Below are 14,929 nucleotides of genomic sequence, written 5' to 3' on the forward strand. Positions count from 1 at the left end.
AAGTGTCCTGAAAGTTGGAGAGTTTTTTAACATAGAATAAAGCTGGCATATAAAAATATCACAAAAGGAGTGAAATGACATGTGGTTTATATGTTATTTTCTCCATGGTTTATGAAACATCTTTCTGGGAACTATTTTTCAAATTACATAATGCATTAACCTTTAAAAATACATATTCTAATGAAGCAGGTCCAGTTACTGAAGTTCATTTTTTTTTTTTAGTGTCTGGAAAGAGAAGTGCAGAATTAATTTGATTTGTGCAAAATACTTCTTTTATGTTTAATGGCATAAAAATGACAGTAAAGTCCTATGAGAAATGTCAAAAGGATCCTTTTAGCTGGTATAATAGAGAGGCAAAGGATTTCAGTCTGTAGATATATCATGGCAAATTTGGCTTATTCTCTCTGAAAATTAAAACAACTCATAAGAATGTTGCCATTATAGGAGCTCATTTAATCAAAGTTAATTTATCATACAGACAGTTGTGTCCTAGGATTGCTCAAAAATGTATCAAAACTCAGTATTGAGTGTCAGACTTCAGAGTTCAAAGATAATCTGTAATACCAGAATTCCATTTTTATACTGGAACAGGCAGTGGTGTGACAGTGTGATGATACATATGGTGGATTCTGCCAGAATTACATTCCATAGTGTACGAACGCCTCTAAAATGATCTCAGTGCTGGGTAATCTGTATAGCCTTAATCCTCTTCATTTTAATATTAATGTTCCCAAGTATTTCTCTCTGAAAATTTTCAGTTTTCTCCTGTATAATCATCTTTTGTACCTAGCCATTACAACAGCCAAGCTACATAATTTACCTGAGGGGAGAGCTACAGGGTAAATCCTGCTGCTACTATTTGGCCAGACCTACTGCACATGGATAGTATAGTCTGTATAGCTATTGACTGGTGGTACTGTGAATGATTAATGGATCTGAGGCTTCTTTGGAGTGCTTGGACTCACCAGGTGCGTACTGTGCATTACATGTTCAAACAGAAAGCTCTGTGTGCTCCAGGGGAAAAAATGGCTAGCAGTGACCTGCCATAGTCAAAACTGTTCATACAGCTCCTAGTGGATTTCTTTTCTTTCAGGAAATTCAAGTGCAGACCTGAATTGTTGGTAAGCAGTATGAGATTGTTGTTGTGTTCTTGACTACTGCCTTTTGCAGGACGTCATCCGAGACTTATGCATTGGCATGGATTGTGCATCAATGTCACATTCAATCTTGGTGTGAAGAGAGGTGGGTATTAGTGTTCTGGAAAGGCAGTGATCTAAAATAGGTGCCATTAGCAAAACAGCCCAGTCTGTAGTTTGCTCCCAAGTGGAAAAGGGCAACTGAAAGCAGGCTAGACGCTACCTGAACTCACCTGACAGCCATAATTTAAATGCCCGTAGTTAAAAACTGGCTTTTCTACAATAAAGGCCGGCATATATGTAATACAAGCTTGCTTTTTGAAATATATTTGTCTTATTTTGTTGTGAGGATAGTGTTACTGAAAATGATAACTGGCAGCATCATGAATGTGTGGCTTTTGTTTAGGGAAGGGCTGGGCCAACTTCCCCAGCACAGCTGTTCCTCAAAACATACCAATCATATGCCACTATAGTCTGGCCAAATCAACCCTTAGTCTCCCTACTTGAGCAAACCAGTGTTGGTTATGTTAAGGTGAAGGAAAAAGAGGTCAAGGTTTGAACCACCACGTGAATTTCTACTGTTGATGAAGTTGTGAATGCAATTATGGTCACCAGTATTAAATTATTTTGCATTCATCACTTAACCTAAGTGATGTCATCAGAATATGCAGATATCCAGGCAAGGTTACATAAGGATGGTTACATTAAATATATCAACCCAGAATCTTCACTTCAGAGTTGCTGAATAAAATGCTGGTAAAGAGTTGAGACACTGACTACAGGAGATAAAAGATGTAAAGGCAGGGAGGTAGGGAATGCTTTTTTATTAGTAGGCAGATAGTTTTCTCCCACTCTAGAGGGAGGATTTTTTGTACTTTTTCAGAGATTGGTAGACAAAATGTAACCTCTGTTTTGTAAAGTACTTTGAAGTTGCTGAGATCCATTATTCCATAATGGTTTAATATTATTTAGAGTGTTTCTGGAGGGAGAATAAAGGAGGCAAGTGAATCTACCATGTTTTCTTAGGGTAATGGTAGACATTTTTTTTGCACAAATCCTGTTTACCTTCAACAAATATGTCAAGACTGCAGGGCTCCAAGTGAATAAACCCACATAATTAAGTACCTAAACCTCTGCATGTGATTTTACTTATATTTATTTGTGTAGTGTGCTAACACTAGACTGTTACTGCAGTACTTAATAAGGGGTTGTAATTCAGTGCTGTCATTCAAGCTGGAGATTCAACGGCAAAATGGATTCTGAAAGTGTGAGGGAATTACTTTAATAGGGTTATTTCTGTGTTTTTGTGTAGATCTGAGTTTTTTGCATTATTCTTGAAATCTGCTGAGGAAAAGCATGATTCAATAAAGCAGTAAGAGATTGCAATATTCTTTCCTGCCACCAGCAGTTGTGCCATTAGTTTGTGAATCTATAAATGGCCACAGACTGTTTGATATGACTTTACATAATTAATGCTTTGGAAACCTGTCCAATTTTAAAGGACTGGCAGGGTATATGGGATAAAATTTTTAAACTTGCATGGGGAAAAACCTTTTTTCATTCTGTCAGCTGCTTGCCTCTGTTTTATATTAATTATTAATTTTAATTTTTCTTGCTATGATGTAAAATTCTGGAGTAATTTAAAAACACATAAAGCAGTGTTTGTTTCAAAAATAAAAATATATAAACTTGAAATGTCCCAGAAGGTTGTTTTCTGTGAAGTGAAAGTATTTTCTGGCAGTCTTGATTCCCTATTACTACAGTTCAAACCTACATATGAACAAAAAAATGTACAACAAGAAAATGCAGGACTTCAGACCTTACCATTTATCACTTTTCTTGTCTGTACCAAACACATATGCTGAAAATGAAGAAATGAAAGGTGGTAAGAAATTGAGCTTTGGGACAGAAATAATAGGAAGAAAACTATTATCTGACCTGGAAATTTCGGCTGAGTTCCATTATCTCTGGCTCACACAAACACTGAAGTGGCTGGATTAAATGGCAGGGCAGAGTTTTTATTTATAGCGCAGTGTATGTTGAAGCATAGCTTCATAGGTAGAGAAATGGCTGTACTCAGTTTTGAGAACTGTGAATTCTCTTAGTTTGGTGAAAAGCTGTCTTAGGTAAAAGTGAGAGGGTTGTGCGTTAAGCTTGAATCAGTAGGTCTCCTTCCTTTGTCATAAAGCTTGTTAACAGCTGTTTACTGTTATGAACACAACTATGAACTTGCTCCACATTGATAGCCTGTTATTTGCTCTCTCACTGAGTAAAACCAGCTTTAGCAATGCTATGACAAGCATAAATCCTGACAAGCATCTTTTCCTCATAGTTAAAACAAAAAGCAGAAGGTAACATTGAAGGCAAAATCTGGCAAGTCTAATAAAAATGTTTCCCTGTTAGTGTTGATTATTCAGTGCTCCTTAGTAGGTGGTAAATCTGCTGTGAGTCAGTTGGTGATGGTGTAGTAGGTAATCTATGTTGTCTGCTTATCAAGTCTTGTATAAACATCATAAGATTTTTTTAAAAAGATGGAAACGGTAATTATATAAACTTTTTAAGCTAAAGAACTTGTTTTGGATTTGGACAGGTTTTGTGATTTTTGCTCCAATGAAAGATTTATACTTAAGCTAAACTTGCACGCAAATAAGCAAGTTATGAGAGTAATTTCTTAAAGACTGTCTAGTACGCAGAGGCATGCATGTGCACAAAAAAATCACATGTGGGATTCAGTTTTGGTAATTTATTTGTTTTAGTCTTACCAAGCTTTTATCAATCCCCCTGTACTCTCTCAGTTCTAGTGACATGGTCAAATAGTAGTTGGTAGAAATGTTAGTATGTTGTTAATGTGCAGTAGTGAATTATTGGAAAGTGAAGTTTCTCAATAATGTAACAGATGTTTATTATGTTCCATTCCTCTTGGAAGTATTTACAGAAATTAGCAATGAACATCAGATGCTATCAGTATATTCATTTGAAGGGAATGGAAGGTTGTTTATAGTATTAAGGCTGAAGAAAAATTACAGATGCTCCACCATAGAAAGGAAATTGATATTCTTATTTATGCCCTATTTCAGTGTAGAAATCTTGGGTATTGTGAAGATTTTTTTCCATGACCTGGCTTTCCTAGGTTATTTGGGGTGCTTTTGTTGTTTTGTTGTTGTTGTTGTTGCTGTTTTTTTTTTTTTTTTTGTTTTGGTTTGGTTTGGTTTTGTTGGTTTGTTGGTTTTTCCTCAGTAATTTGCTTTTGTAGTGTTAAAACATTTGTCAGTTGTCAAACAAAACTGACACGGGAAAGACAATCTCATTTAAAAATGTAAACATGTTCAGAAGTGTTGTACTTAGTATGCTCTTAAGTCAAAGAACATTCCTTTGGAATTAATCTTCTCACTGCACACTGAGTTACAAGATTAGTGATGAGACAAACATAACTTTCTACATACCATAAATTCTCCATGAACAATTGAATACATGCCTGAATGAAGTAAAAGTAAAAATGAGAAGTCAGTTGTACACAAATTGCCTAGCCGATGGGTCTGTGTATAGGTGCAGAGTTAACATAAGCCTTACTTTTATGTAGCTGATAGTTTTCTTTATTAGCATTTTTCGTTTTCTTTTAATAAAACATTGGATGGAGAATTCTTAAAAAAGTAAATATGGACATAAAAAGATGGGTCAGAAATTGAGATTATTCCCCACTGCTTGCTTTCATCTCTGTAGATAAAAGGCAATGTACTGAAATGGAGCAGGTGATGTAATGGATATAGAATTTGGATATATACTCAGAAAACATGAACTATATATTGCCAGCCATATCCTGGGTAGGAAGGAAATAGATGAGAGAACAGATGAAAAACTTCTTTAGAAGCAAGAGTAAGTATTTGTGATTGATCTTAGTGCTCCCTTAATCATACACATAGCTATTATTTTACATATTGTATACTTACTAGAAATATATTTTTTCCCTTTATTTCCTCTAATTGATTGTTTTAAAACAATTTCATCTTTTAGCTTTCTGAAGACAAGTGAACAATGCCTCTTCTTCACACGTTGTTCACAGTGCTGAAACAAAGAATTTCTGCCAAATTTTGGAATTTGATATTGCTTCTAAAAATCGTCAAGTATTTATCTTCTTAGTGGTTTCTATTTTCACACTCTTTAATTGAAGACTTACTGAAAGTATGTTGCTTCTTTTTTCAGACATTTGCTTGAACTGTGGAAGCTTCCCTTTGATTTCTTCAAGTTCACAATGTGGGGCATTATAGAAGATGAAAAGGGTCACCTGTGATATTTCTTAATTGGTTACGTTTTTTTTCTTAATAAGCCAGGTGATCAGTCTTGAGATCCATCTCATATAATGGTACAAGATGAGATACATTTTCCATCTGGAAAAAACTATATGCAGCTGGAATCAGCCCTTATAGGACTAGTCTGTTTCCAGCTAGTGTCATAGACATATGTGAGGATGTTCAGTTTGGAGACCAAGAAGTAGGTAAAACCACTTTATTTTGAGTATTCTTTTGGAAACACCAAGCAATTATCTTCTTTTTTTGTTTGTTTGGTTGGTTGCTTGGTTGGTTGGGTTTTTTTTGTTTGTGTCCATAGCTTTCTAAACTAAATAAGAGAAGCTGGTTAAAATCTTTATTGATAGACTTAAATACATTGACAAGCCCAAATGGCAGTTCCCAAAGCATAACAGCATTTCATATGTGACTACTGGTTTTGTTAACTGATCAAGTTTGCTTATTCTGAGTTTAGCATATGATATACAGCAACACCCAAGAATTCTTATGTATGCTTCAGGTATTTAATTGCTTTATCAGCTGTCTGCCTCTGAAAAGTGAGGAACATACTCCAAAGTTAAAACACAGAATATTGCAAGTACAGTTGCCAGGTGCACATCCAAAGCTATTGATCCTTTGCACAATTTGAAGTCCTGTTTGTCTTGGATGTTGGAAGGTGATTCTGAGCGGAGAACTTGGCTACTTTGTGTGATCATAAAATGATTACAGTGTTGGAAGTTAAAAACCATCATGACTTTGGAGAAGGGATGATCCTGTTCGGTTTTTATCTTTTGTTGTATATTATTTCAACTATACATAGTGTAATGGGGGATTCATAAATAGAAAATAAATCCCATTAGGCAGTAGTAAGGTACTAAGTACTTCCTTATAAGCTTGTGTATATTTAAGAACTGATAAATGTCTTGTGCTGCCATGGGCATGGTGCCTGTATATACAGTGTCAATGTGATGGGCAGATTGTTTTTTTCTGTTTCTAGATGTTTCTGCAAGAAATAGATTATTATGTTACCTTCTGAAGAAATACTTGTTTCTCTTCAAGGATATGTTATTTTAGATACTTTTAATCCAATCTTCTGAGAACGTATGAACTAAACCACAGACTGAACTGTGGTTCTCACAAGATGGGTACGGGTGTGTTTATTGTAATACTAAATCTTGCTCTTTTGGGCAAGTTGCAGTCACTGTGTCATCAGCTCTATTCAGGTAGAGTTGCATCAGCCCAGAAAAAAGACATTCCAGACCAGCCTGGAAGAAAACAGCAACAACTAGCTCTGAGAACGAAGCCAAGGGAACAATGCCCTGGAGATTGTAATTATAATCAAGCTTTGTCCTCATGCAAATAATTGGCCATAATTTAAATTAAAATAAGGGGTTGAGGTTCCTTTTATTAATAAGATTTCTTTTTCATGGAAAAATAATGCCCCCCCCCTTTTTTTTTGTTGTTTTTTTTTTTTGTTTGTTTGGGTGCTATTGATTTGAAAAGGACTATCTATAAAAAATATTTCAACTTGAAGGAGTTTCAGGGGCTGTTATGGATTAAAAATAATGGATAGGCTTTGTTCTGTCTCTATCCTTCAAAAATGTTGCTCAATGTTGAATTTTATTTAAATTCATTAAATTGGACTTCATTTAAATTAAAATTTTAGCAGTTAAATGACTGAGTAAAGAAAGGAGTGAAATTTTCCAAGATTAAAGAGAAAGTAGTATCTTATGACAGCAGCCAGGGACAGTTTGTTCAAATTCTGCCTAAAGAGCTCCTGTTCTCTTTACCATCAGAGCTGCAGACTTGGTTATTCTCAAACAACAGTTTTCTTGCTTATTTTCAATTTTGTTCTGTATTTTAATAAATGACAGGAAATGAGCTGCAGAATTAAAGCTGGAAATGGTGCTTGGATCACTGAAGCGGGATGCTGAGTTTAAAGATGTAAAAATTTTCAGCTTTGTATCCTAAAAATAGATAGCTACTGTACTTAGTCCAATAAATAATTAAAAAAAAAAAAAATAGGCCAACATGTGGAAGGAGCCTTGAGAGAAAGAGAGTGAAAAGGATGGAAGTAGAACACAGAAAGAAGTGCTTGAATGATGTGAAAACAGATGAGAGAGATGACATCAAAGTAATGAATACTTTTTTGTATGTTGCTTTCGGTAGATACATAGAATTGCTGGCAACTACATCTTTACAGTATGTCCCAGTATTGGTTTTGCTGAGCCTTCAGTGAAATATATGAGGAGATTGCTCTAAATTTAAGTTGCCAAGATGAATTTATTACAGAACAAAACATGGCGACTTTTTCATTTGTGCTTCATTCTTTAAATTTGTTGCTATATCAACACCTCAGGGTTGCTACTGAATGTGATAATTACTAGCTGATACATTATCAGCTGTTGACATATCTTCTGAAGACAGGAACTGAGTGCTCTTCAGCTGATGATACTTCATTTGACAGGGCCAAGATACATTTTGGGGTTTGGTTAGAAACAGAAAAGAGACAGTTAATCCACATTCCAGTCACTTCATCACCCAAGTTCTCTCATGTTCTTTGAAACAGAGGAAAATCAAATCAGCTAGCTGCCAACAGCGAGGAGAAGCCAGACACAACAACCCAATATGAGTGATAAACAAGCTTCTGCTTTATTCGTGTTGTACATGGCTTATATCCTCATAGTGTTAATTATGCCTACCAGACATAACAGCATTGGCCAGTTCTGAACGGTTTCGTTTACATTCCCCTCCCATGTACGGTCCCTGTTTACAAGGGTCTTCAACCACAGCTCCGCCCCTAGGGACTTTCCCCAGAGGTCAAGGACAGTGTGCCCTTCAGCTTAAGTCATGTACATGTGAGACCTACACTTTGCTTTGCTCGCACAAGGCCTCCAAGGATCCATGTCCTTGCTCCTGGAGCCATTCTGCAACAGCTGGCCATTTTAACTCTACATCTATAATTACCAACAATGCTGTAATGATATAGTGGCACACTGGACACAATGTCAAAGACTTTAAATCTCTATTATTGATGCAAAATTCTGTTATTTGTTCTTTGGGGACGTGAACTTTCAGATGGATTTATTTGATTGCATAGGTTGGAAATACTGCTGTCCCCAACAATGAATTATGGAACAAATAATGCTTTAATGCAACTAGCCCAGTGAACCATTTCTTTTCATCTCCTTAGTTATTTTCACTTATTAAGTATCAAAGGAATAATATAAATCTCTTCTTAGTAATTAGTTTTGCCTCTTCGGTCTGCTTTGGAATGGTGATTTCTTAGGGGATGTTAGACCTAAGCCAAAGGGCTTTGACTGAACTTTCAGTGTGAAAGTAGAAATTAAAAACTGGACTTCTCTGCCTTGTGGCTAAATATGAATCATCGCTTAGAAGTAGCTAGTAAGAATCAGAGATGGTAGCAGTGCTTATGAATTCTCCTTTCTCTTCCTCTGTTACTCCATGATTAAAGTGATAAGAAAAAGAAGGTACTTCACATAATCCATGGTGGATCCAAAGCTTGAACAAGTGTCAAACTGGATTCTTCAGTCTATCTGTAGCTATTCTTTCTGAAGAGTTATTGGTGGTTGGTTCCATTATGATGCAGCTGATTCATTAAGCTGTCTTTAACAGGCTTTCCCCTTATAAGAGTGCTTTCCTTAGAGTGATTCTAATGCTGCAAGTGATCTAATGAACTCAGTGTAGTGCTTTCAGTTCAGGTATGTTGTGTGCTGTTCGTCCTGCTGGTTTTGGCCATCAACTGACTTTTGTTGAAGAGAATATTTGCAGATCAGTGTGGAATTTCTGTTGGCAAGCATGAAGGGAAAGATTGTTTTTCAAAGGTACCTACAAGTCCCAGACTTGCATTTGGAGACGGTCTCAATGTGTAAGAATTATGCTACAAATGCAAATACTTAAGACCAGAGTTTCAGTAACATGTGCCAAAAGCTAATAAAAGTGAATATTAGGAAGGTTTACCCTTGCCTCGCTCTGTGCTTGCAATTGTTCTTTTCTGTTTGTAAGGTATTTTCAGAATCTCTTTATGTTGGAATTAGGTGCTTAGTTTATCATTCAACTCTTTCATAAAATGATAATATGACAAAGTTATTTTCTTGAAATCAGATGCATTCTTATCACAGAATAATAGCAGTTAAATTCCTGTGACTTCCCTTGCCCTTTCAATCATATTTAATGAATGTTTATCTGAATGGTGGCCAAGATAGAGATATTACTCAGAATGGGAATACCTTCTTTTCCTGTTAGTTGTTCAGAACGCAAGCAAAATGTGTTTTGCCAATGTGTTTCTGAGAGCAGTCCCCATTCACCAAACTAATGCAAAGTCCTTTACATTTGTACTGCTTTAGGCTGGCCCTGTCTTGACTAAACTGGGAGTGTCTTCGGAACACACAGGGTGGAGGTCTCCTCGTCTGGCTGCATAGGCCCCTCTACTACTGTGTACTCCTCTTGACTGCTCCGGCAATTACAAGAGACCATGTGGGCCTTCCACATAGGTCTTAACATGAGTTGCAATTTCTTATGTTTTCATGGGAGGCTTTTTGTTTGTTTTTAATTCAGACCAACATAGTGGAGTTACAGTCTCCTGCACAAAACTGCCTTTTCCTTTTAGACCTGGGAAATGTTTGAATTTGTTGATAAGGGTCCAGGTCTCCTTTGAACCCATGTGATCATGTGACCTCTTTGAGTATGGAACATTTTGACTGTTTTTTTTTTATTTTTTTAAGAACAATTTATTTACAATGTACTCTATAAAAAAAAAAAAAAGAGGGTTGATTCACATCCTTTTGCGTTTGTATTTTTATAGAGTGTTACTAAGAAGTATACTGTGTGTAGTTGGGCACAAAAGTGGGGTGCTGTAAGAGTGCAAGGGCTTCTGGGAAGATGTTGGAGTACCGATCTTTTGACAGGAAGAAGATCTGGATTCGTGACTATGTAGCACACTGACCTGATTTGGGGAGAGATGTTATTCCATACAAACAATCCATAGACATTTTGTGTTCCCTACAAAGAGTCCACTACTATGCAGTGGTGGTTCTGCCACAACAGACAACACTTTCTGTACTTGCTGGCTTCCTTCTGTCCTCATGGTTCTTTGGTTTTGTCTCCTATGTAGCCTTTCACTCTCTGGATCCCAAGTGCTCTCACTCAACAGCTATGATTCCCAGTAAACTTGGGTTCTTTTAACTTCAACAGAGAACCTTTGTTTTAGCACTAGTGGTAGAAGAGAGTAGGTGATTCAGCATAGCGGCTTCTCCTACCTTGGTGTCATGGTTTAAGCCCAGCTGGCAACCCAGAACCACACAGCTGCTCTCTCACTCCTCCCCCACTTCCTCCTTCCCCACTCCTGGAGGGATGGGGCGGAGATTTGAGAGAATGTAACTCCCAGGGGTTGAGATAAGAGCAGTCCAGTAACTAAAGTATAACACAAATCACTACTGCTACCACCAATAATAATAATGATAAGGGAAATAAGAAGGGAAGAGAATACAACCGCTCACCACCCACTGACCGATACCCAGCCCAACCCAAGCAGTGATCTATCCCTTCCAGGTAACTGCCCCCATTTTATACAGTGGGTATGACATGCTGTGGTATGGAATACCTCTTTGGTTAGTTTTGATCAAGTGTCCTGGCTCTGCTTCCTTATGGCTTCCCCCTCTCCCTGGCAGAGCATGAGACTCAGAAAAGTCTTTGGTCAGAGTAAACATTACAGAGCAGGAACTAAAAACATCAGTGTTATCAGCATTGTTCCCAGGCTGAAAGTAAAAAACGTTAGACGACAATATAGGAGGACCAAGAGATTTTTCCCCAAGGCTGGACAGTCATGAGTGGCAGGGTGTGTGGCCGCAGGTGCCTATGCTAACCACTATAACACCAATGCTCACCAGCTCGAGATATACCAAGTTGGAGATATCCATGCCCAAAATTACTGCAGAACCTTCCTTATTAGAATCAGCACTGGATAAAATTGATGACTTTATTTAGTTGTAATTAATTCCCCCCCCCCCCCCCCCCCCCCATCCTTGCTGCTGTTTTTGGAAGCTTTGTGTTGCTTTAGTTAGCACCATCCCACTAATTCATGGAATCATAGAATAGTTAGGGTTGGAAAGGACCTTAAGATCATCTAGTTCCAACCCCCCTGCCATCCAGGCCACAAATCCAGAGAAAGCATCCTGTACTTAACAGTGAACTAGAGGAAAAAAACCTGCCATGTCAAGACAAGGTAGGGAGGACAAGGATTTATGTTTTATATTTTAAGTTAATCTCCTTTTCTTTTGCCTTATTCTCTATTTTAAAAAATACATTATTCCCATTTATGTTCTGCTAGAACTGGCTTCAAGTTTAAAAGCTGTCTTGGTGGTTTTGGTACACTAGCTACAAAGAAAAGGTCTAAAGTATCCTACTTCAAAGCTGTTGCTGTCTTGGTATCCCATTTAGATCCTATTTCTGTTTTTTTAAATTTCACTGAGAGCTTTTAGGCTTAAAAAACATCAAGACATCTTGTCATTTGAATTGACTACTTATGAATAAAACACAGTATCAATCTAATTGGAATCAAACCCAGCTGAATTCAATCTTGAATTAGAATTAAGTCTTCAAATTAATTTAAAGTACAACTGAGGTATATAGCAACAATTGTGTTAAAAAAACCCAAACAAAACAAAAACAAACTCTTGAATTTTTTCTAAATTTGAATATTTTTTAAAAAATCCAGTTTTAAGAGTTTTAATACAGGAATAGAATTATATTTGAATTGAGTATTGTAAGTCTTGCTGTGTTCTTAGACATGTATATTCAGTGGAACCACAAGACCATCTTTTCATTTATGCTCAGCTCTCCAAAGTTAGGTTGGAGTTTTGCAGACTATGTAATTTTAACAGATCTAGTTCACTGTCGATCAGGGATAATATCAAACTTTTTTGTCATGCAACACTTTTTACTAGGCATCTTTATGAAGTATATTAAAGGGTTTTGAAGTCTTGGGCTTTCTTCCTGGTTTTTGCTCTTTGGAACCTTCTTGATATCCAAAGTTGCATACCCACAGCAGCTTCATATACTGAATATAAAAGAAGTGAGGATGTCTCCCAGATAATGAGGCAACTGTCACGCCTTTCCCTGTGATGGTATTGTATTGCTGAAAATGTCAGAGAGTTGAGTTTTATAGAAGTCTTGCAGTCTTCTGGAACCTGGCAGAGTTGCCTTTGGAAAACTGTGACTGTTTCCTGGCTGAGTGCTTTTGCTTGATCAGTCTTTAGATAAAAGAAGGATCTCCTTGGAGGCACATCTTTTCCATCGGTTTTAATTGTATTCTTCTTTCTGTAAAGGGAAGAGGCATAAAATGTTTGGCTTGGGTCTTTATATTTATCATGCAGACAACTGCAGGTGCTCAACTACTAAATTTAGTACTACTAAATCATTTTCACAAACTGGAGATTGTGGCCTCTTGGCAACTCTGGTCATTAGAATTTCTCCAAAAGAAAACAAGAGAGGGTATGGGGTGATACCAGACAGTGAATATGTACTTGTCTAGAGAAATTTTGAACATCAGTATACAATTACAGAGAGAGAAAAAAAAAGGAAAGAAGGGTTTAAAGTGAGGGGCAGGAACGACAAAGAAGTTCAGCATCACCCTCCCTTGTTAAGTAATGACAGATCATACATCTCATTGTTCTTCTTCAGGATTTAGCTCCTGAAATAAAATGAGTTTGTGCAAATTTCTGGATTTTTTTTTCTGAAAATTTCAGCACTCATGATTGGAGAGATGCCTGAAAATCTGTTGGGAATAAAAATCTGTATTTTGAGAATGTGAAGGGAAATAATAACCCAAAATATATAATTCTAGCGCTAGTGTCATAAATTTGGGGAAAGTCTACTTCTTTTTTTAATCATTGGTGTTTAACAGTTTATCATATTCTGAAAATATGATAAGCCTAACAGTGCCAACTGCCAAAACCAGGAGACAAGGTAATATTAAAATTGTATGTACAAGGAAGGGAAATCCCATCCTCCCTCACCCCACCAAGATAAGACATAACAGCTTCTAGTAGCCTAAAAAAAATGGATTAGTCTGTTATGAAGTCATTCTTTGTTGTTCTAAGAAAAAAGGTTTCTTGGTAACGTAAACAGCATAACAGCCCTATATTGTTATATTGTTATATTGTCATAGTCCATTACTGATTATATAATTACAAGATAATACATTCTGATCTTCTCTTTTTTTTTTACTTCTTCTGCAGTGAAAAGACATGGTCTAAAAGTTCAGATCAATGCCACAGATGACACCATTTGCATGAGGTATCTTCGAGCAAGTCAAAACACCAGACTAGAAGGTTTTGTCCTGGGTTATGGAAGCAGTTTCTTTTCTAATCAGTACATTCCTTTACCTTCAGAAGGAAAAAACTACGTAACAGAACTTGGTAAGCCATATTTGCTTTGCATGCTATTGTCGTCATGACTTACAGAGTGAGAGTAAGGATATAAACCTTTGGGTTTCTTAATTCTTGTTTTTATTGACTTGTTGCTCAGGGTTTCTTTGTGTTTATTTAACAAAGAGTGCATCATCTTTCCCATTTCATTAATATTAAACACCACATTAAAATGCAGCTTTTACTGTACCTGCCAGGTGTATAAAGAATATGAGCTAAACCAAGAACATCTGTTTGCTTTTGGCTCTGTTTTAGAGCGACTTCGGTGGTAGAGGTGAAGGTAGTGGTGACTGCTAGCTTCCCCCCCCCCACACACCCCGGTTTCAGCGACTGACTGGAGGAATTGCAGGAGGGTTTGTAGTTTAAGGAACAATGGTTAGGTTTTATTCTGGCTGCCAGAGAACTTGACTCAGCATATATTTCATGAGGATGTTAGAAAAACAAGGTATTGTAGAGGAACAATAGAAATGCTCTCAAGATTCTTTCCAAAGATACAAAACCCCTAGACTCTATTGCTGAAAAATCTTGCATTATCTTTGTACTCTGAGACCATTTCATAAGTTATAAGGTTGGCCTACTGTGATATCCTTATATTAAACCAATGTATTTTTGAAATTTCACACTAAAAATTGTGTATTCCATGTTACAGATATTCTAGTGATTCAATTACCAATGATCACTTTGCAAAAGGTCTTCAGTGGGTTCCACACATTTTTCCACAATCAGATCAGCTAGATTTATACAGAAATACTCACATTCACCCTGAGAGCTCCTTGATCCTCTCATGCTTTGGCTTATCCAATTTTTAGGATTTAACATTTGTTTGTTACTAAAAGGTATGTTTTCCCAAGAAACGTTGCTTTAGACTATAACCTCATAAGGGAGTGACTCGATTCAGGAGAATCTCTGTATCTTGACAAAAGTGGATCCCTTGTTAGGATTAAAATTGTCTATTCCATGAAGATTTGTAAGTGAAAATGGTACAGATACACAGTCAACTGTAGAACCTACTCAAAGAAAAAACATTATTTCGGTAATAATTTAGTAGTTAGCCAATGTAAGA

At 36.7% G+C, this 14,929-nt stretch overlaps 1 protein-coding gene across 1 annotated transcript in view; it reads left to right on the forward strand.

Annotated features, from left to right (window-relative positions):
• ABI3BP (ABI family member 3 binding protein) overlaps positions 1-14,929 on the forward strand; it is a 134,707-nt gene that overhangs the window by 4,617 nt on the left and 115,161 nt on the right. The window contains exon 2 of the mRNA XM_061366721.1: positions 13,678-13,857. Within this exon, the coding sequence (XP_061222705.1) occupies positions 13,678-13,857 (180 nt within the window). The remainder of the gene's footprint in view (positions 1-13,677; positions 13,858-14,929) is intronic.

The sequence above is a fragment of the Neopsephotus bourkii genome, unplaced genomic scaffold, assembly GCF_033783945.1.
Source record: "Neopsephotus bourkii isolate Nb327-2 ecotype Australia unplaced genomic scaffold, CSIRO-AGI_Nbou_v1 NB_1350, whole genome shotgun sequence".
NCBI lineage: Eukaryota > Metazoa > Chordata > Aves > Psittaciformes > Psittacidae > Neopsephotus > Neopsephotus bourkii.